The following is a 23047-nucleotide window of genomic DNA, read 5'->3' as shown; positions in this document are numbered from 1 at the left end:
TTGGTAGCTAAAATGCCACTGTATGTCAGTTGCCTTAGCACTGGTATGGCCTAGCCAAAGACAGTGGTTGTATTCATATAAACTGTACACAGACTGCTGATAGCACTTCTCATTTCTCACCTCCCTTAATCTGAATAGTAATAGCCCATACACTTCCTGCGTATGTATATAACCCTTGGTCTTTGTACAGGGTAGTATCACACTGTCTCCAGACCCACACAAGGCCAGGGCTATAAAGAGTGTATGGGAGAGACTTGGACAGATTAGGTGAGTGCTTGTGTCAGGGTGGATGCCATTGGAGGAAATTGATGTTTGAGAGTGTATATCTACAAAGTCTTCAGAATTAATTTCCAAAGAACATTCTGGTTTATTTGAAGTGACCTTTTAGTTAATTGTCTTATTTCTGATGTATACCATGGTGGTGGATGTCTCTTATAGACATAAAGCTGAAAGGAAACCTTTTTAATAAGGTCTGTTAGAACGAGTCATTGAGTCACACGTGTTATTTGTATTTTGAGGTGAATCAAAGGTATGGGCAAAAATGTGGTTGCATCTGCATCCCAAAGGTCTAAAGAGGAATCATCTTGTCTCCTCACTGATTGGAAAGTACTGGACAGGCAAAATCAACATCACCTTCGTGGTGTCATCTGTCCTGTCCTTGGTTTTCAGATCAGTGCAATTAAAGGAGAGGAAGCCCATATATGCCATTGAGATCAATGTAATACAGTATACACTCCCTTACGTATTTATTTGGACAGTGAAGCTAAAATGTCTAAATATGACTCTATACTCCAGCATTGTGGATTTGAGATCAAATGTTTCATAGGAGGTGACAGTACAGAACGTCACCTTTTAATTGAGGGGATTTTCATGAATTCATACATATCTGATTTATCATTGAGAAATGAAAGGACTTTATGTGTCTGCTCCCCGCCATTTTGAAGAAGTCATCATGAGTACTCGGACAAATTCACTCATAGTGTATTAAAGTAGTCAAAAGTTTAGTATTTGGTCCGATATTCCTAGCATGCAATGACTACAGTGGGGAAAAAAGTATTTAGTCAGCCACCAATTGTGCAAGTTCTCCCACTTAAAAAGATGAGAGAGGCCTGTAATTTTCATCATAGGTACACGTCAACTATGACAGACAAATTGAGAAAAAAAAATCCAGAAAATCACATTGTAGGATTTGTAATGAATTTATTTGCAAATTATGGTGGAAAATAAGTATTTGGTCAATAACAAAAGTTTCTCAATACTTTGTTATATACCCTTTGTTGGCAATGACACAGGTCAAACGTTTTCTGTAAGTCTTCACAAGGTTTTCACACACTGTTGCTGGTATTTTGGCCCATTCCTCCATGCAGATCTCCTCTAGAGCAGTGATGTTTTGGGGCTGTCGCTGGGCAACACGGACTTTCAACTCCCTCCAAAGATTTTCTATGGGGTTGAGATCTGGAGACTGGCTAGGCCACTCCAGGACCTTGAAATGCTTCTTACGAAGCCACTCCTTCGTTGCCCGGGTGGTGTGTTTGGGATCATTGTCATGCTGAAAGACCCAGCCACGTTTCATCTTCAATGCCCTTGCTGATGGAAGGAGGTTTTCACTCAAAATCTCACGATACATGGCCCCATTCATTCTTTCCTTTACACGGATCAGTCGTCCTGGTCCCTTTGCAGAAAAACAGCCCCAAAGCATGATGTTTCCACCCCCATGCTTCACAGTAGGTATGGTGTTCTTTGGATGCAACTCAGCATTCTTTGTCCTCCAAACACGACGAGTTGAGTTTTTACCAAAAAGTTCTATTTTGGTTTCATCTGACATTCTCCCAATCCTCTTCTGGATCATCCAAATGCACTCTAGCAAACATCAGACGGGCCTGGACATGTACTGGCTTAAGCAGGGGGACACGTCTGGCACTGCAGGATTTGAGTCCCTGGCGGCGTAGTGTGTTACTGATGGTAGGCTTTGTTACTTTGGTCCCAGCTCTCTGCAGGTCATTCACTAGGTCCCCCCATGTGGTTCTGGGATTTTTGCTCACCGTTCTTGTGATCATTTTGACCCCACGGGGTGAGATCTTGCGTGGAGCCCCAGATCGAGGGAGATTATCAGTGGTCTTGTATGTCTTCCATTTCCTAATAATTGCTCCCACAGTTGATTTCTTCAAACCAAGCTGCTTACCTATTGCAGATTCAGTCTTCCCAGCCTGGTGCAGGTCTACAATTTTGTTTCTGGTGTCCTTTGACAGCTCTTTGGTCTTGGCCATAGTGGAGTTTGGAGTGTGACTGTTTGAGGTTGTGGACAGGTGTCTTTTATACTGGAGGACAGAGGAGCCTCTTAAAGAAGAAGTTACAGGTCTGTGAGAGCCAGAAAGCTTGCTTGTTTGTAGGTGACCAAATACTTATTTTCCACCATAATTTGCAAATAAATTCATTAAAAATCCTACAATGTGATTTTCTGGAAAAAAAATCTCTATTTGTCTGTCATAGTTGACGTGTACCTATGATGAAAATTACAGGCCTCTCTCATCTATTTAAGTGGGAGAACTTGCACAATTGGTGGCTGACTAAATACTTTTTTTCCCCACTGTACATCAAGCTTGTGACTACACATTTGTTGGATGCATTTGCTGTTTGTTTTGGTTGTGTTTCAGATTATTTTGTGTCCAATAGGAACGGAATGGTGAATAATGTATTGTCTAATTTTGGAGTCACTTTTATTGTAAATAAGAATAGAATATGTTTCTGAACAATTCTAAATTAATGTGGATGCTACCATGATTATGGATAATCATGAATGAACAGGCCCAGTGTAGCTCAGTTGGTAGAGCATGGCGTTTGCAACGCCAGGGTTGTGGGTTCGATTCCCACGGGGGGCCATTATGAAAAATGTATGCAGTCGCTCTGGATAAGAGCGTCTGCTAAATGACTAAAATGTAAAATGTAATGAATGGTGAATAATGATGAGTGAGAAAGGTACAGAGGCACAAAGATCATACCCCTCAGAAGATGCTAACCTCCCCTGGTATTGGTAATGTTGAGAGGTTAGCTTTTTTGGGAGGTACGATCTTTATTCATGATTTTTTGGGGTATTATCATCATTATTTATGATTAATTCATGATTTTCCGTAATAATGGTAGCATCCACATGAATGTAGAATTGTTCAGAAACATCTTCTATTTTTATTTACAATCAAAGTTACTCCAAAATGACACAATGTATGTCATTCTCTCACAATATTTCTACCCAGGAGGAAAGATCAAACGTCAGGGCTCTCATGGCTCACTTCAACACAGGAGGAGGCAGCCACATGGAGGGAGGGGTTCACCCTAAACTGGTATCCCACTCCACTAGTTCCCCTCTCTTAGCCAAGCTAGCTGCCCTGGAGAAGAGCCGATCAGGAGGAGCCCTGACCACCACTAAATCCCCTGCACCTAAGCCTGTGTTTCAGAAGAAATGTGAGACCGCAGCCAGAGAAGATGTAGGAACCTCGTTCCCCAAACCCCAGTCCTTCAAACTCAGGCCTGTGGAGACCATCAGGGACACAGCGTCTTCAGGGCCTGAGTCCACTTTCACCAGACCTCCACTGAAAAGGTGTCCTGTCAACACAGCCTTTCTGGACAACGAGGTCCAACCGGCTCCGGCCTCAGGCTCAGCCAAACCCCCGTGGGTAAAGGACAGTGAGTCAGAAAACACCCCTACAGTCCCTAAACTGCCCATAGCCCTCAAATCAAAGATCTCCATCTCATCACTGCAGTCCAACCTTGACCAAGGGACCCTAAAGGAACATCCAACACCATCCATCCCCAAATTGCCCCAGCTCTCCATCTTCAAATCCCTTCCACCCGTGGCTCAACAGAACTCCCTCACAAGACAGGGAAGTGAAACAAGCCTCCAAACTTTGAACTCTAGCAACTGCATGCCTCCCCAACCTCCTCCCACCCTGGAACCCAACTTCCTGACAGCGCAAGCTGGAGCGAGGGATGAACTGGTCCCTCATGAAGAGAATGATGATCCCTCGGCCCCTAAGAGGAAACCCCTGCCTAATGTATTTTCCCTGGGGGACCCTCCTCTGAAACCCAACAGGCCTCCCCATGTTACCTTACAGAGGTTTCGGACTGATGGTGAGATCTCTTCTCCTTTCCTCTATGTACATCCAAAATACATAAAAACCTAATTATTGTGTCTAGTTGACATGTCGTTAGGTCACATGACCCAGTCCTCTTCCTTAAATATGTCATCATGTCTCGTAAAGAAAGAATGACAAAAGAAGCTATTAGGCACAGATCTAGGATCAGCTTACCCTCCTCAAATTGTAACCTTAACCATTAGGAGAAAACATGCACAACAAGCATGGTTCTATTGCTTTGTTGTTCTGTGTGACAGGTCCAGAGTTGAGTACAGCTGGGCCTCCTCCCTCTCCTCTTGCTCCCCACACCAGCAAATTCCCTGCACCTTTGACCCCCTGCCTACTCTCTAAGGCCCCTGCAGTTAGGTAAGTACAATACTTTGCTTATGAGAATCATAGATTGAAGAAGAAACTCCTTATAGCATACAAACGTTAACCACCGTAGGCCTACCACACACCCCTGCAGCCCCCAAGTGTCTCCGTCTTGTCCGATACATTTTTACTCGGTCTCGGATAGTGAGGACTCCTAATTTCTTCAAGAGACCAGCCGAGACTAGCGGAGTAAAAAAACTCATAATGATCAGCTTCCATTCAGTCAACCATAAAAGCGCTTCGCCAGTCCAAATATATACACTCCTTTTTGGAACATTAATATCTTATGAACTATTGAAATCTGTGATTCCAACTTTACTCGTAATATTACTGACCGTTACTTTCATTTTTAAAAATCCTCAAACTTTTTCCGAATTTCCTTGACTTGCTGGTAGTGAAGAGGGGGGGAAATTGTTGTAAAGTTGCGCGCTCACTATTAGTAAAGTGGAGACAGAGTGAAATTGTAACAGTCTTTATATCTATTACAGACATGTTTGCGCAGTGGCGAACCTATTGGATTTAGGCCTTCAGTGTGTGACAGGCTCGTGATGCGGAAAGGACAGCAACCGTAATACTAGCGCACTCAAGTGCACTTTTTGTAAAACACAAAGGGTCAGTGGTGTAGTGGAGGCTATACGCCGGTATACGTCCTATACACACTTTATTTTCAGTGGGCATTGCCTATACACACTTCTTAATCCCTTCTGTTGCGTATCAAAGTAGTGTAGTGGAGGTATACTACTTATTCATGATGTACTGCACGTGAAATATATTAACATGAGCGCAGCACATATAGCCTAGGTTTAGCGGAATATCATCTGCAGGCAGCAAGGGCTGGCAGCAAGAACTGGTTTTGATGGTGCAGCTCACAGAAGAATGACATCGGTAGCTGTTTCAATTTATTATATATACCAGTAAATGCAAACCAAAGTAAAAATGGGTATGCAAACCAGGTATTGAAAAAGTTTGGTCATTAGTCTTGGTTAGTAGGCTATTTGCGATGTGCAATCCAGTCATCATGCGCTGTTTGCATGAACATGTCTAAAGGCTTTCCCAAAAAACTTTCCCAATTAAATGTTGACTGCAATGTAGGCCTACCTGACAGAATGATATAATGCTGATTTGTATCTATTGGGAGAGCATTTGTTTTGCTCAATTGAATTAAAGGGCAACTACATCCTCCAAAAATATATTTTCTAGATTTTTTCCCAGACCTAAAAAATGGTCTCCTGATGTGGTTTAAGCATTGTTGTGGACTTAGAACATCACATTTTTGTTGTTTAAATTTTTTTAAGTGTGATTTTGAGAGTGAAAATCTGAAAAATCTATAGGAAAACAGCATGCGAGCTGCAATAAAAAACACAGTTACACCAGATGATGATCATTTGAAAGTTATTCTTGAATAGGGAGAAGCTAACAAATCAGCAACAACATCCACTACAACAAAAGCTAGCTAGCTAGACCATGGGAAGACTACTGCTTGCTATTGCACAGTGACCTGTTGGCCATTACAAGTCAATGTGATTGGTTGATTCCACTGTCACTCCAAAATGTTGCCCTAATACAGTTGAATGGCAGATGCCTTCTATCAAGTTTCTGATGGCCTAGCCTGTGGCTAACTTAGCAAGCTTGATTTATCTCACCAGAGACCACCAAAGAAAAATACTGATTGGATATTTTTTTCTCTTCAGTTTGAACCTTTTCCTTTCTAACAAAAACAGAAGAGATTAAGTTAGAACATCATTGAAAATAATAATATATACACTACCTTTCAAAAGTTTGGGGTCACTTAGAAATGTCCTTGTTTTTTTCGAAAGAAAAGCAATTTTTTTTGTCCATTAAAATAACATCAAATTGATCAGAAATACAGTGTAGACATTGTTAATGTTGTAAATGGCTATTGTAGCTGGAAACAACTGATTTTTAATGGAATATCTACATAGGCGTACAGAGGCCCATTATCAGCAACCATCAGTCCTGTGTTCCAATGGCACGTTGTATTTGCTAATCCAAGTTTATCATTTTAAAAGGCTAATTGATCATTAGAAAACCCGTTTGCAATTATGTTAGCACAGCTGAAAACTGTTGTGCTGATTAAAGAAGCAAAAAAATGGGCCTTCTTGAGACTAGTTAAGTATCAGCAATTGTGGGTTTGATTACAGGCTCAAAATGGCCAGAAACAAAGAACTTTCTTCTGAAACTCGTCAGTCTATTGTTCTGAGAAATGAAGGCTATTCCATGCGAGAAATTGCCAAGAAACTGAAGATCTCGTACAATGCTGTGTACTACTCCCTTCACAGAACAGCGCAAACTGGCTCTAACCAGAATAGAAAGAGGAGTGGGAGGCCCCGGTGCACAACTGAGCAAGAGGACAAATACATTAGAGTGTCTAGTTTGAGAAACAGACGCCTCACAGGTCCTCAACTGGCAGCTTCATTAAATAGTACACGCAAAACACCAGTCTCAACGTCAACAGTGAAGAGGCGACTCCGGGATGCTGACCTTCTAGGCAGATTTGCAAAGAAAAAGCCATATCTCAGACTGGCCAATAAAAATAAAAGATTAAGATGGGCAAAAGAACACTGGACAGAGGAAGATTGGAAAAAAGTGTAATGGACAGACGAATCGAAGTTTGAGGTGTTCGGATCACAAAGAAGAACATTTGTGAGACAGAGACCAAATGAAAAGATGCTTGGAGGAGTGCTTGATGCCATCTGTCAAGCATGGTGGAGGCAATGTGATGGTCTGGGGATGCTTTGGTGGTGATAAAGTGGGAGTTTTGTACAGGGTAAAATGGATCTTGAAGAAGGAAGGCTATCACTCCATTTTGCAAATCCATGCCATACCCTGTGGACGGCGCTTGATTGGAGTCAATTTCCTCCTACAACAGGACAATGACCCAAAACACAGCTCTAAACTATGCAATAATGTCTAAAATGGAGTGGCCAGCACAGTCACCGGATCTCAACCCTATTGAGCTATTGTGGGAGCAGCTTGACCGTATGGTACGTAAGAAGTGCCCATCAAGCCATTCCAACTTATGGGAGGCGCTTCAGGAAGCATGGGATGAAATCTCTTCAGATTACCTCAACAAATTGATAACTAGAATGCCAAAGGTCTGCAAGGCTGTAATTTCTGCAAATGGAGGATTCTTTGACGAAAGCAAAGTTTGAAGGACACAATTATTATTTCAATTAAAAATAATTATTTCTAACCTTGTCAATGACTACATTTCTGATTCATTTTGCTATATTTCCTATTCAAACTAATTTCATGTATGTTTTCATGGAAAACAAGGACATTTCTAAGTGACCCCAAACTTTCGTTGTTCCCCACTGTCTTTGAGTTAGTAAAAATGTGTAAGTGTCTCTATTTGCCCTCAGAATGTTTTTTTTCACCATTCTGAATGTCTAAAGAATCCATATGTTCTTCTGAAATATGAACACAGAAATACTGGATATTTTGAACTCTTATTATGGTGACGATTTGACAAAATTACAGTCATTGTCTTGAATTGGACTCACATTTTTCTGGTCTCGGACCTCTCTTCCCCCTCCCGGTTTTTGTCTTGACTTGGTCTCACCCCCCCCCCCCCCCTTTATATTTGTATATATATTATATATATATTGTGTGTGTGTGTGTGTGTGTCTTACATGAATGGTGATCAGAATCCAGGCCGACCAGGAGGAGAGCTATGACGACGTTGGGGTCATGAATCTCCCTGCACCCCTTCCCCCTGGAGGTGCCACTTCCATTCTTACACAACCTATAAGAGTGCTACGGGGCAATGTGAATAATATACAGTGAGGGAAAAAAGTATTTGATCCCCTGCTGATTTTGTACGTTTGCCCACTGACAAAGAAATGATCAGTCTATAATTTTAATGGTAGGTTTATTTGAACAGTGAGAGACAGAATAACAACAACAAAAAATCCAGAAAAACGCATGTAAAAAATTTTATAAATTGATTTGCATTTTAATGAGGGAAATAAGTATTTGACCCCTCTGCAAAATATGACTTAGTACTTGGTGGCAAAACCCTTGTTGGCAATCACAGAGGTCAGACGTTTCTTGTAGTTGGCCACCAGGTTTGCACACATCTCAGGAGGGATTTTGTCCCACTCCTCTTTGCAGATCTTCTCCAAGTCATTACATTTTCGAGGCTGACGTTTGGCAACTCGAACCTTCAGCTCCCTCCACAGATTTTCTATGGGATTAAGGTCTGGAGACTGGCTAGGCCACTCCAGGACTTTAATGTGCTTCTTCTTGAGCCACTCCTTTGTTGCCTTGGCCGTGTGTTTTGGGTCATTGTCATGCTGGAATACCCATCCACGACCCATTTTCAATGCCCTGGCTGAGGGAAGGAGATTCTCACCCAAGATTTGACGGTACATGGCGCCGTCCATCGTCCCTTTGATGCGGTGAAGTTGTCCTGTCCCCTTAGCAGAAAAACACCCCCAAAGCATAATGTTTCCACCTCCACGTTTGACGGTGGGGATGGTGTTCTTGGGGTCATAGGCAGCATTCCTCCTCCTCCAAACACGGCGAGTTGAGTTGATGCCAAAGAGCTCGATTTTGGTCTCATCTGACCACAACACTTTCACCCAGTTCTCCTCTGAATCATTCAGATGTTCATTGGTAAACTTCAGACGGGCATGTACAGTGGGGAGAACAAGTATTTGATACACTGCCGATTTTGCAGGTTTTCCTACTTACAAAGCATGTAGAGGTCTGTCATTTTTATCATAGGTACACTTCAACTGTGAGAGACGGAATCTAAAACAAAAATCCAGAAAATCACATTGTATGATTTTAAAGTAATTAATTTGCATTTTATTGCATGACATAAGTATTTGATACATCAGAAAAGCAGAACTTAATATTTGGTACAGAAACCTTTGTTTGCAATTACAGAGATCATACGTTTCCTGTAGGTCTTGACCAGGTTTGCACACACTGCAGCAGGGATTTTGGCCCACTCCTCCATACAGACCTTCTCCAGGTCCTTCAGGTTTCGGGGCTGTCGCTGGGCAATACGGACTTTCAGCTCCCTCCAAAGATTTTCTATTGGGTTCAGGTCTGGAGACTGGCTAGGCCACTCCAGGACCTTGAGATGCTTCTTACGGAGCCACTCCTTAGTTGCCCTGGCTGTGTGTTTCAGGTCGTTGTCATGCTGGAAGACCCAGCCACGACCCATCTTCAATGCTCTTACTGAGGGAAGGAGGTTGTTGGCCAAGATCTCGCGATACATGGCCCCATCCATCCTCCCCTCAATACGGTGCAGTCGTCCTGTCCCCTTTGCAGAAAAGCATCCCCAAAGAATGATGTTTCCACCTCCATGCTTCAAGGTTGGGATGGTGTTCTTGGGATTGTACTCATCCTTCTTCTTCGTCCAAACACGGCGAGTGGAGTTTTTGTCTCATCAGACCACATGACCTTCTCCCATTCCTCCTCTGGATCATCCAGATGGTCATTGGCAAACTTTAGACGGGCCTGGACATGCGCTGGCTTGAGCAGGGGGACCTTGCGTGCGCTGCAGGATTTTAATCCATGACGGCGTAGTGTGTTACTAATGGTTTTCTTTGAGACTGTGGTCCCAGCTCTCTTCAGGTCATTGACCAGGTCCTGCCGTGTAGTTCTGGGCTGATCCCTCACCTTCCTCATGATCATTGATGCCCTACGAGGTGAGATCTTGCATGGAGCCCCAGACCGAGGGTGATTGACCGTCATCTTGAACTTCTTCCATTTTCTAATAATTGCGCCAACAGTTGTTGCCTTCTCACCAAGCTGCTTGCCTATTGTCCTGTAGCCCATCCCAGCCTTGTGCAGGTCTACAATTGTATCCCTGATGTCCTTACACAGCTCTCTGGTCTTGGCCATTGTGGAGAGGTTGGAGTCTGTTTGATTGAGTGTGTGGACAGGTGTCTTTTATACAGGTAACGAGTTCAAACAGGTGCAGTTAATACAGGTAATGAGTGGAGAACAGGAGGGCTTCTTAAAGAAAAACTAACAGGTCTGTGAGAGCCGGAATTCTTACTGTTTGTTAGATGATCAAATACTTATGTCATGCAATAAAATGCAAATTAATTACTTAAAAATCATACAATGTGATTTTCTGGATTTTTGTTTTAGATTCCGCCTCTCACAGTTGAAGTGTACCTATGATAAAAATTACAGACCTCTACATGCTTTGTAAGTAGGAAAACCTGCAAAATCGGCAGTGTATCAAATAGTTGTTCTCCCCACTGTATATGTGCTTTCTTGAGCAGGGGGACCTTTCAGTCCTTCACGGCGTAGTGTGTTACCAATTGTTTTCTTGGTGACTATGGTCCCAGCTGCCTTGAGATCATTGACAAGATCCTCCCGTGTAGTTCTGGGCTGATTTCTCTCCGTTCTCATGATCATTGCAACTCCACGAGGTGAGATCTTGCATGGAGCCCCAGGCCAAGGGAGATTGACAGTTCTTTTGTGTTTCTTTCATTTATGAATAATCGCACCAACTGTTGTCACCTTCTCACCAAGCTGCTTGGCGATGGTCTTGTAGCCCATTCCAGCCATGTGTAGGTCTACAATCTTGTCCCTGACATCCTTGGAGAGCTCTTTGGTCTTGGCCATGGTGGAGAGTTTGGAATCTGATTGATTGATTGCTTCTGTGGACAGGTGTCTTTTATACAGGTAACAAGCTGAGAATAGAATCACTCCTTTTAAGAGTGTGCTCCTAATCTCAGCTCGTTACCTGTATAAAAGACACCTGGGAGCCAGACATCTTTCTGATTGAGAGGGGGTCAAATACTTATTTCCCTCATTAAAATGCAAATCAATTTATAACATTTTTGACATGCGTTTTTCTGGATTTGTTTGTTATTTTTCTATCTCTCACTGTTCAAATAAACCTACCATTAAAATTATAGACTGATCATTTCTTTGTCAGTGGGCAAACGTACAAAATCAGCAGGGGATCAAATACTTTTTTCCCTCACTGTACGTAGCTAGGCCCTAAATCATTTGGTGGAACAAAGATGATTGGTTCAAATTAAGAGATAAAAATGTGTTTAATACTCTATGTTGTGGATGTAAGCTACAACATAAAAAATTATGTTAATAATCAACATTTAACTGAAAATGATGAATATGTTTGTTTGGTTTTCATTACAGGACATCCCAACCTGAAAATTGAGGTACAATATCTGATTTGCCTGAAACCGGTAATATGGAGCCTCGAAACAGTACAACTAGTTCAAGTTACTGCACTGTACATAGCATGCATTTAGACAGGGCACATGATTGGTGTTAAAGTGTGTGACATATGTAGCAGTAAAAATAACATGCTAGGAGAAAAGAGGAAGTGGTTAAGAGAGATAACTAGACCCTTGCAGTATGTAGCTTCAGTAAGCCACTTCTGACTGAACATTTGTTTGAATGGTCATTTACATATTTAGATACAGTATGTGTACAGTCCAAATCTCTGCAACAAGCGTAATCTGTCTTTGATAACAATCATTTCTGTTAGTTTGAAGCTTCACTTTAAAGCTTGATTGTAATATTGTATGTCCCATCCTCTAACAGGTGGAGTTGAGTGATGAAGAGATGTATGAAGACTTAGAGGAGAGATGGTGAGAGGGGTCTGAATAGAATGTAAAACGATGTTATATATAATAGTGACACCTCTGTAGTATTATCGTCTATATGTTTGATTCTCAACCCCAGTATAATTCTTTATCCAACATTTACTCTCTCTCTCTTTCACGACAGGATTGAAAAGGAGGCTAAAGGATCGAAAGAAATGAAAGGACAAGAGAAGAAGAGCGACAAAGAGGAGAAGAGACGACTAGAGCAGGAGAAAAAAATGCAGAAAGCCAGAGAGAAGAAGGAGCAAGAGGCAAAGAAAAAGTACAAGGTACACAGGATACAGGATACAGGATACAGGATACAGGATACACTGGGGGAAGTATTTAGTCAGCCACCAATTGTGCAAGTTCTCCCACTTAAAAAGATGAGAGAGGCCTGTAATTTTCATCATAGGTACACATCAACTATGACAGACAAAATGAGAAAAGAAAATCCAGAAAATCACATTGTAGGATTTTTTATTAATTTATTTGCAAATTATGGTGGAAAATAAGTATTTGGTCAATAACAAAAGTTTCTCAATACTTTGTTATATACCCTTTGTTGGCAATGACACAGGTCAAACGTTTTCTGTAAGTCTTCACAAGGTTTTCACACACTGTTGCTGGTATTTTGGCCCATTCCTCCATGCAGATCTCCTCTAGAGCAGTGATGTTTTGGGGCTGTCGCTGGGCAACACGGACTTTCAACTCCCTCCAAAGATTTTCTATGGGGTTGAGATCTGGAGACTGGCTAGGCCACTCCAGGACCTTGAAATGCTTCTTACGAAGCCACTCCTTCGTTGCCCGGGTGGTGTGTTTGGGATCATTGTCATGCTGAAAGACCCAGCCACGTTTCATCTTCAATGCCCATGCTGATGGAAGGAGGTTTTCACTCAAAATCTCACGATACATGGCCCCATTCATTCTTTCCTTTACACGGATCAGTCGTCCTGGTCCCTTTGCAGAAAAACAGCCCCAAAGCATGATGTTTCCACCCCCATGCTTCACAGTAGGTATGGTGTTCTTTGGATGCAACTCAGCATTCTTTGTCCTCCAAACACGACGAGTTGAGTTTTTACCAAAAAGTTCTATTTTGGTTTCATCTGACATTCTCCCAATCCTCTTCTGGATCATCCAAATGCACTCTAGCAAACATCAGACGGGCCTGGACATGTACTGGCTTAAGCAGGGGGACACGTCTTGCACTGCAGGATTTGAGTCCCTGGCGGCGTAGTGTGTTACTGATGGTAGGCTTTGTTACTTTGGTCCCAGCTCTCTGCAGGTCATTCACTAGGTCCCCCCATGTGGTTCTGGGATTTTTGCTCACCGTTCTTGTGATCATTTTGACCCCACGGGGTGAGATCTTGCGTGGAGCCCCAGATCGAGGGAGATTATCAGTGGTCTTGTATGTCTTCCATTTCCTAATAATTGCTCCCACAGTTGATTTCTTCAAACCAAGCTGCTTACCTATTGCAGATTCAGTCTTCCCAGCCTGGTGCAGGTCTACAATTTTGTTTCTGTTGTCCTTTGACAGCTCTTTGGTCTTGGCCATAGTGGAGTTTGGAGTGTGACTGTTTGAGGTTGTGGACAGGTGTCTTTTAGACTGATAACAAGTTCAAACAGGTGCCATTAATACAGGTAACGAGTGGAGGACAGAGGAGCCTCTTAAAGAAGAAGTTACAGGTCTGTGAGAGCCAGAAATCTTGCTTGTTTGTAGGTGACCAAATACTTATTTTCCACCATAATTTACAAATAAATTCATTAAAAATCCTACAATGTGATTTTCTGGATTTTATTTTCTCAATTTGTCTGTCATAGTTGACGTGTACCTATGATGAAAATTACAGGCCTCTCTCATCTTTTTAAGTGGGAGAACTTGCACAATTGGTGGCTGACTAAATACTTTTTTTCCCCACTGTATGTATATTTAAGTAATAAGGCCCGAGGGGGTGTGGTATATGGCCAATATACCATGGCTAAGGGCTGTTCTTATGCACGATGCAACGCGGAGTGCCTGGATACAGCCCTTAGCCGAGGTATATTGGCCATATATCATAAACCCCCGAGGTGCATTATTGCTATTATAAACTGGTTACCAACATAATTAGAGCAGTAAAAATAAATGTATTTTCATACCCGTGGTATATACCACAGGTTTTAGCCAATCAGCATTCAGGGCTCGAACCACCCAGTTTATAAATCTGGATTTATATCTATTACAACCATGTGTAGAGGAGTAACACATATCCCTGTTTGTAGCTCTCAGGGCCGATTCAGGTGATTCACAAAGCCAAGGCTCGGTCGGATTGTAAAGGAGGAAAGACTGACCTGCCACTAACGCAGGGAGAGACTATAGATATCATACGCATCACTGACAACCCAGAAGGACGTTGGCTGGCCAGGAACAATGAGGGAAACTGTAAGTGTATACACATACAGTAAATGCACACATATAAACACACACACACAGCACCCTCTCTCTTCCTGTTCTCACTGCCTCCTCCTCCTTGCTGTGTTGTAGATGGCTATGTAAGGACTGAGTCAGTGGGCATTGACTATGACCTTATAAAGGAGCAGAAGAAAGAACCCCTATCTAACGAGTCTGAGGGAAACCCTGAGGTTTATGATGACGTAGCCATCCAGGACAACGCCTGCAGGTAAAATACAAAAAAGAAGTTAAATGTTAGAGCTTTGAAATGTTGGTTACTTTGTTGTCTATGTGATGTGTCATTGTGACCCGTTGGTGTCTATGCTTCAATAGTCTCACTTTTTTTTTCTCCAGTGGGATCAAGGTCCAACAAGGTAAGTCTTATATTGATATTATCTATATTTCATCAGAAATCATAACAGACCAGTAATATAACAAATTACAAAAAACAACTAGACTTCGGCCTAGTATGCAGCGTTCAAAGCATGGCTTGTTCCTCAGCCAGTCGCATAGCAATAACGAGCCTTTTTCCATGCTGTTATTTTCCCTCTCCTCATGACAGCTGAGGATGGTGATATCTATGATGATGTGGACGGATCGACTCAAAACAGGTATATTATGTAATTATGTGGTAATTTTGTGAATATTTGATGCAGCGAGTAGGAATCTTTGTCAACGTAATACAGTTTCTCTCTCACGGGTGTTCCTCATCGTTGCATAGTATTTGACTGACATCTAGTGGTCAGAAGTATTATTGCATAAAGTCATGCTGGAACAGCGTTGCATTGACAGCATTTTGATCCCTTCTTTCCTTTACCTTTACCTTTATGAATGACCCCTTTACCTTTATGAATGACCCCTGAAACCTTTATGAATGACCCCTGAAACCTTTATGAATGACCCCTTTACCTTTATGAATGACCCCTGAAACCTTTATGAATGACCCCTTTACCTTTATGAATGACCCCTGAAAGCTTTATGAATGACCCCTGAAACCTTTATGAATGACCCCTGAAACCTTTATGAATGACCCCTGAAACCTTTCCCATGTATAATCTCAATACAGTGAATACACCATCTGGATCTTTTTGTTCAATAACCGTTTGATCTTCATTCTCAGATTTCCTCCTCAACCACCTCCAGTGTTTATAGAGGGAGGTAATGATATGATCACTTGTTCACTGGGAAAGTAAACAGCAGTCTTCCCAGTTATTTCCCAGTCAAATTATTTCCCAGTATTCTTTAAATAAAATCACCATTCTATTTGTTGTACTGTACAGTGTGTACTCTGTAATAAAGTTAAAGAAGTGTGTTGCTTCATTGGTCTGTCTTTATGTCCATAGACATGATATATGATGACGTGGAGTCCCAGAGCATTCCTACCCCTCCTCTTCTCAACAGGTGAGAAGAGAGTCACAGTGACAGAGTTGGGTCAACAATACTCTCGAATAGTCAGTTCAGACACAAATGAGCTTGAAATCAATACCTAAGTTAAATCATTTTGTGTTTCTCCATTTCAGTCTCCCTCAGCTGACACCTAAGGGAACGCAAGAGGTGATGGACCCCAAGAAGAAAAATAAGTTTGAGAAAGAGGAAAAGGAAATCAGGAAGAAATTCAAAGTAAGATGTCTAATTGTGACAGGAGAAAACAATGACATAATGTACAGTCGTGGTCAAAAGTTTTGAGAATGACACAAGTATTGGTCTTCACAAAGTTCACTGCTTCAGTGTTATGGGATATCTTTGTCAGATGTTACTATGGTATGCTGAAGTATAATTACAAGCATTCCATAAGTGTCAAAGGCTTTTATTGACAATTACATTAAGTTTATGCAAATAGTCAATATTTGCTGTGTTGACCCTTCTTTTTCAAGACCTCTGCAATCCGCCCTGGCATACTGTCAATTAACTTCTAGGCCACATCCTCACTAATGGCAGCCCATTCTTGCATAATCAATGCTTGGAGTTTGTCAGAATTTGTGGGGTTTTGTTTTTCCACCCCCCTCTTGAGGATCGACCACAGGTTCTCAATGGGATTAAGGTCTGGGGAGTTTCCTGGCCATGGACCCAAAATGTAGATGTTTTGTTCCCCGAGCCACTTAGTTATCACTTTTGCCTTATGGCAAGGTGCTCCATCATGCTCTCAGGATGCTTTACTGTTGGCATGACACAGGACTGATGGTAGCGCTCACCTTGTCTTCTCCGGACAAGGTGTTTTCCGGATGCCCCAAACAATCGGAAAGGGGATTCATCAGAGAAAATGACTTTACCCCAGTCCTCAGCAGTCCAATCCCTGTACCTTTTGCAGAATATCAGTCTGTCCCTGATGTTTTTCCTGGAGAGAAGTGGCTTCTTTGCTGCCCTTCTTGACACTAGGCCATCCTCCAAAAGTATTCGCCTCACACCTGCCTGCTGCTATTCCTGAGCAAGCTCTGCACTGGTGGTTTCCCGATCCGGCAGCTGAATCAACTTTAGGAGACGGTCCTGGCTCTTGCTGGACTTTCTTGGGCGCCCTGACACCGCCTTCACAACAATTGAACCTCTCTCCTTGAAGTTCTTGATGATCCGATAAATGGTCGATTTAGGTGCAATCTTACTAGCAGCAATATCCTTTCACTTGGTCCCCCCGTGTGGTTCTGGGATTTTTGCTCACCGTTCTTGTGATCATTTTGACCCCACGGGGTGAGATCTTGCGTGGAGCCCCAGATCGAGGGAGATTATCAGTGGTCTTGTATGTCTTCCATTTCCTAATAATTGCTCCCACAGTTGATTTCTTCAAACCAAGCTGCTTACCTATTGCAGATTCAGTCTTCCCAGCCTGGTGCAGGTCTACAATTTTGTTTCTGTTGTCCTTTGACAGCTTTTTGGTCTTGGCCATAGTGGAGTTTGGAGTGTGACTGTTTGAGGTTGTGGACAGGTGTCTTTTAGACTGATAACAAGTTCAAACAGGTGCCATTAATACAGGTAACGAGTGGAGGACAGAGGAGCCTCTTAAAGAAGAAGTTACAGGTCTGTGAGAGCCAGAAATCTTGCTTGTTTGTAGGTGACCAAATACTTATTTTCCACCATAATTTACAAATAAATTCATTAAAAATCCTACAATGTGATTTTCTGGATTTTATTTTCTCAATTTGTCTATCATAGTTGACGTGTACCTATGATGAAAATTACAGGCCTCTCTCATCTTTTTAAGTGGGAGAACTTGCACAATTGGTGGCTGACTAAATACTTTTTTCCCCCACTGTATGTATATTTAAGTAATAAGGCCCGAGGGGGTGTGGTATATGGCCAATATACCATGGCTAAGGGCTGTTCTTATGCACGATGCAACGCGGAGTGCCTGGATACAGCCCTTAGCCATGGTATATTAGCCATATATCACAAACCCCCGAGGTGCCTTATTGCTATTATAAACTGGTTACCAACATAATTAGAGCAGTAAAAATAAATGTATTTTCATACCCGTGGTATATACCACAGCTTTTAGCCAATCAGCATTCAGGGCTCGAACCAACAGTTTATAAATCTGGATTTATATCTATTACAACCATGTGTAGAGGAGTAACACATATCCCTGTTTGTAGCTCTCAGGGCCGATTCAGGTGATTCACAAAGCCAAGGCTCGGTCGGATTGTAAAGGAGGAAAGACTGACCTGCCACTAACGCAGGGAGAGACTATAGATATCATACGCATCACTGACAACCCAGAAGGACGTTGGCTGGCCAGGAACAATGAGGGAAACTGTAAGTGTATACACATACAGTAAATGCACACATATAAACACACACACACAGCACCCTCTCTCTTCCTGTTCTCACTGCCTCCTCCTCCTTGCTGTGTTGTAGATGGCTATGTAAGGACTGAGTCAGTGGGCATTGACTATGACCTTATAAAGGAGCAGAAGAAAGAACCCCTATCTAACGAGTCTGAGGGAAACCCTGAGGTTTATGATGACGTAGCCATCCAGGACAACGCCTGCAGGTAAAATACAAAAAAGAAGTTAAATGTTAGAGCTTTGAAATGTTGGTTACTTTGTTGTCTATGTGATGTGTCATTGTGACCCGTTGGTGTCTATGCTTCAATAGTCTCACTTTTTTTTTCTCCAGTGGGATCAAGGTCCAACAAGGTAAGTCTTATATTGATATTATCTATATTTCATCAGAAATCATAACAGACCAGTAATATAACAAATTACAAAAAACAACTAGACTTCGGCCTAGTATGCAGCGTTCAAAGCATGGCTTGTTCCTCAGCCAGTCGCATAGCAATAACGAGCCTTTTTCCATGCTGTTATTTTCCCTCTTCTCATGACAGCTGAGGATGGTGATATCTATGATGATGTGGACGGATCGACTCAAAACAGGTATATTATGTAATTATGTGGTAATTTTGTGAATATTTGATGCAGCGAGTAGGAATCTTTGTCAACGTAATACAGTTTCTCTCTCACGGGTGTTCCTCATCGTTGCATAGTATTTGACTGACATCTAGTGGTCAGAAGTATTATTGCAAAAGTCATGCTGGAACAGCGTTGCATTGACAGCATTTTGATCCCTTCTTTCCGTTACCTTTACCTTTATGAATGACCCCTTTACCTTTATGAATGACCCCTTTACCTTTATGAATGACCCCTGAAACCTTTATGAATGACCCCTTTACCTTTATGAATGACCCCTGAAACCTTTATGAATGACCCCTGAAACCTTTATGAATGACCCCTGAAACCTTTCCCATGTATAATCTCAATACAGTGAATACACCATCTGGATCTTTTTGTTCAATAACCATTTGATCTTCATTCTCAGATTTCCTCCTCAACCACCTCCAGTGTTTATAGAGGGAGGTAATGATATGATCACTTGTTCACTGGGAAAGTAAACAGCAGTCTTCCCAGTTATTTCCCAGTCAAATTATTTCCCAGTATTCTTTAAATAAAATCACCATTCTATTTGTTGTACTGTACAGTGTGTACTGTGTAATCAAGTTAAAGAAGTGTGTTGCTTCATTGGTCTGTCTTTATGTCCATAGACATGATATATGATGACGTGGAGTCCCAGAGCATTCCTACCCCTCCTCTTCTCAACAGGTGAGAAGAGAGTCACAGTGACAGAGTTGGGTCAACAATACTCTCGAATAGTCAGTTCAGACACACATGAGCTTGAAATCAATACCTAAGTTAAATCATTTTGTGTTTCTCCATTTCAGTCTCCCTCAGCTGACACCTAAGGGAACGCAAGAGGTGATGGACCCCAAGAAGAAAAAGAAGTTTGAGAAAGAGGAAAAGGAATTCAGGAAGAAATTCAAAGTAGGATGTCTAATTGTGACAGGAGAAAACATAATGACATAATGTACAGTCGTGGTCAAAAGTTTTGAGAATGACACAAATATTGGTCTTCACAAAGTTCACTGCTTCAGTGTTATGAGATATCTTTGTCAGATGTTAGTATGGTATGCTGAAGTATAATTACAAGCATTCCATAAGTGTCAAAGACTTTTATTGACAATTACATTAAGTTTATGCAAAGAGTCAATATTTGCAGTGTTGACCCTTCTTTTTCAAGACCTCTGCAATCCGCCCTGGCATGCTGTCAATTAACTTCTAGGCCACATCCTGACTAATGGCAGCCCATTCTTGCATAATCAATGCTTGGAGTTTGTCAGAATTTGTGGGGTTTTGTTTTTCCACCCGCCTCTTGAGGATCGACCACAAGTTCTCAATGGGATTAAGGTCTGGGGAGTTTCCTGGCCATGGACCCAAAATGTAGATGTTTTGTTCCCCGAGCCACTTAGTTATCACTTTTGCCTTATGGCAAGGTGCTCCATCATGCTCTCAGGATGCTTTACTGTTGGCATGACACAGGACTGATGGTAGCGCTCACCTTGTCTTCTCCGGACAAGGTGTTTTCCAGATGCACCAAACAATCGGAAAGGGGATTCATCAGAGAAAATGACTTTACCCCAGTCCTCAGCAGTCCAATCCCTGTACCTTTTGCAGAATATCAGTCTGTCCCTGATGTTTTTCCTGGAGAGAAGTGGCTTCTTTGCTGCCCTTCTTGACACTAGGCCATCCTCCAAAAGTCTTCGCCTCACTGTGCGTGCAGATGCACTCACACCTGCCTGCTGCTATTCCTGAGCAAGCTCTGCACTGGTGGTGCCCCGATCCGGCAGCTGAATCAACTTTAGGAGACGGTCCTGGCTCTTGCTGGACTATCTTGGGCGCCCTGACGCCTTCTTCACAACAATTGAACCTCTCTCCTTGAAGTTCTTAATGATCCGATAAATGGTCGATTTAGGTGCAATCTTACTAGCAGCAATATCCTTGCCTGTGAAGCCCTTTTTGTGCAAAGCAATGATGACGGCACGTGTTTCCTTGCAGGTAACCATGGTTAACAGAGGAAGAACAATGATTTCAAGCACCACCCTCCTTTTAAAGCTTCCAGTCTGTTATTCTAACTCAATCAGCATGACAGAGTGATCTCCAGCCTTGTCCTCGTCAACACTCTCACCTGTGTTAACGAGAGAATCACTGACATGATAGCAGCTGGTCCTTTTGTGGCAGGGCTGAAATGCAGTGGAAATGTTTTTTGGGGATTAAGTTCATTTTCATGGCAAAGAGGGACTTTGCAATTAATTGCAATTCATCTGATCACTCTTCGTGACATTCTGGAGTATATGCAAATTTCCATCATCAAAACTGAGGCAGCAGACTTTGTGAAAATTAGTATTTGTGTCATTCTCAAAACGTTTGACCACGACTGTAGTTGAGGCTGGCACATTACTGTCTCCCTTCTGTCTCCCTTCTTGTTTCATACTATTCATATCTGAATAAAGTGGAAATCCTAAATACAATTGAAAAACATTTTTAAATCACAGAATCACAGTTATTCGCAGATAACATTCTGAAATGTTGATAATCAATCGATGTATCTTTTTTATATGGTCAGATTGATATTGTACTTACATGATTTGAGTTGTAATAACACTGTTGACATCTTCCACTGTCAGTTTGAAGGGGAGATCCAGGTGTTATATGATGTTACCATAGATCCTACCTTGGCCAGTAAGAAATGGGGGAACAAAGACCTGCAGTTGAAGCCAGGAGAGGTGATCGATGTCATTGTGAAGCCAACAGATGGCAAACTGATCGGCAGGAACAGAGACGGGAAGTGTAAGTTGAAATCAGTTGTTGTGGATGAATTATTCACAACCAAATATAAACGATTAATTGCTATATTTATTCCTATTTTCTAGTTGGTTATGTGTCCATGGTCAATGTTGCACAGTAAGTTCAAGAGTTATTTCTGTTTGTTGTAATACACATGCATGTGCTCACTCAAAACATTCACACGTTCACACACGTGCGCACACACACACACACACACACACAACCACACACAGCTAATGTTTTGACATATGATTTTACTTCAACAGGGATGGTGGAGATATTTATGACGACATTGGAGAAAGTATGTTTCAAAACCATTCTAGAAATTATTTGGGTCACACTTTATTAGGATAGTCCAGATTTTCCATCTGTAGATGCTCTACAGATTATCATACTACCAACAAACTATCTGTTGATAAGCAACTGCTTGCTATGGTTACGGTTAGGGTTAGGGTTAGGTTTAGAATAAGGGTAATGGTTAAGTTTAGGGTTAGGATAAGGGTTACATTTAGGGTTAGGTTAAGGTTAGGGTAAGGGTTAGGGTTAAGTTTAGGGTTAGAATAAGGGTTAGGGTTAGAGCTAGGGTTAGGATAAGGGTTAGGGTTAGAGCTAGGGTTAGGGTTAGTAGATAGTTAGTTTAAATGTTACTGATAGTCTGTAGATGGTCCATCTGTAGATGCTCTACATACTATCAAAATAAAGTGTTACCATTATTTGTGACTAACTGTACAACAATTTGTTTAAACAATTATGCTGCCAGCTGTATGGACTGCTTTCAAGATATTAGTTTGCAGACAAGATAGGCCTACTTACAGAATCAGGCTGATGAAAGAATATAGGCCTACATACATTTATTTTTAATTGTATGTGTTTGGAATACAATGCATAATAATTTTACAAACATGGTGATTGGTACTACTTGTTTATTTTCTTACAGACTGCATTTATGACAATGACTGAGACTTCTTTGTCAGAATGTACTGAGACAACAGCACTGAACTCTGCAATGGACACTGCAACTGGTCATCTTAATGTTATCTGGTGAAAAAAACAATTGACATCAAATGTGTAATTTGACTGTGTTGAAATAACTATAGATAAATGTGCCTTGACTATACTGTGGTTGTTTCGTTTATTCAATCCGGGTTGCAATGTGAATGAATGGATTTGAGAAAAATGTCTCTCTTTGAATGTGAAACATTCACTGTGTATTTTTGTTGGTATTTACATTCAAATAAACTCTTAGAACATTCACCAGACCCAGTAGTGTAAAGTACTTAAGTAAAAATACTTTAAAGTACTATTTAAGTAGTTTTTGGGGGATATCGGTACTTTACTATT

At 41.7% G+C, this 23047-nt stretch overlaps 1 protein-coding gene across 1 annotated transcript; it reads left to right on the top strand.

Moving 5' to 3' along the window:
• The first annotated feature begins 213 nt into the window (after positions 1-213).
• On the top strand, positions 214-22821 carry LOC311144506 (FYN-binding protein 1-like). Its single transcript, XM_084180532.1, has 25 exons — positions 214-267; positions 3252-4125; positions 4388-4496; positions 8171-8244; positions 11658-11680; positions 12069-12115; positions 12255-12399; positions 14372-14531; positions 14634-14769; positions 14895-14914; positions 15103-15151; positions 15661-15698; positions 15884-15941; positions 16061-16160; positions 18125-18284; positions 18387-18522; positions 18648-18667; positions 18856-18904; positions 19347-19384; positions 19570-19627; positions 19747-19846; positions 21547-21709; positions 21793-21823; positions 21973-22007; positions 22644-22821. Exons 2-25 carry the CDS (start codon positions 3279-3281, stop codon positions 22664-22666), a joined length of 2619 nt encoding a protein of 872 aa, XP_084036658.1. The 5' UTR covers positions 214-267; positions 3252-3278; the 3' UTR covers positions 22667-22821.
• Positions 22822-23047: the final 226 nt, after the last annotated feature.

The sequence above is a fragment of the Coregonus lavaretus genome (genome assembly GCF_964263955.1).
Source record: "Coregonus lavaretus genome assembly, chromosome: 17".
Taxonomy (NCBI): domain Eukaryota; kingdom Metazoa; phylum Chordata; class Actinopteri; order Salmoniformes; family Salmonidae; genus Coregonus; species Coregonus lavaretus.
This window is presented reverse-complemented; position numbering and strand designations above follow the sequence as displayed.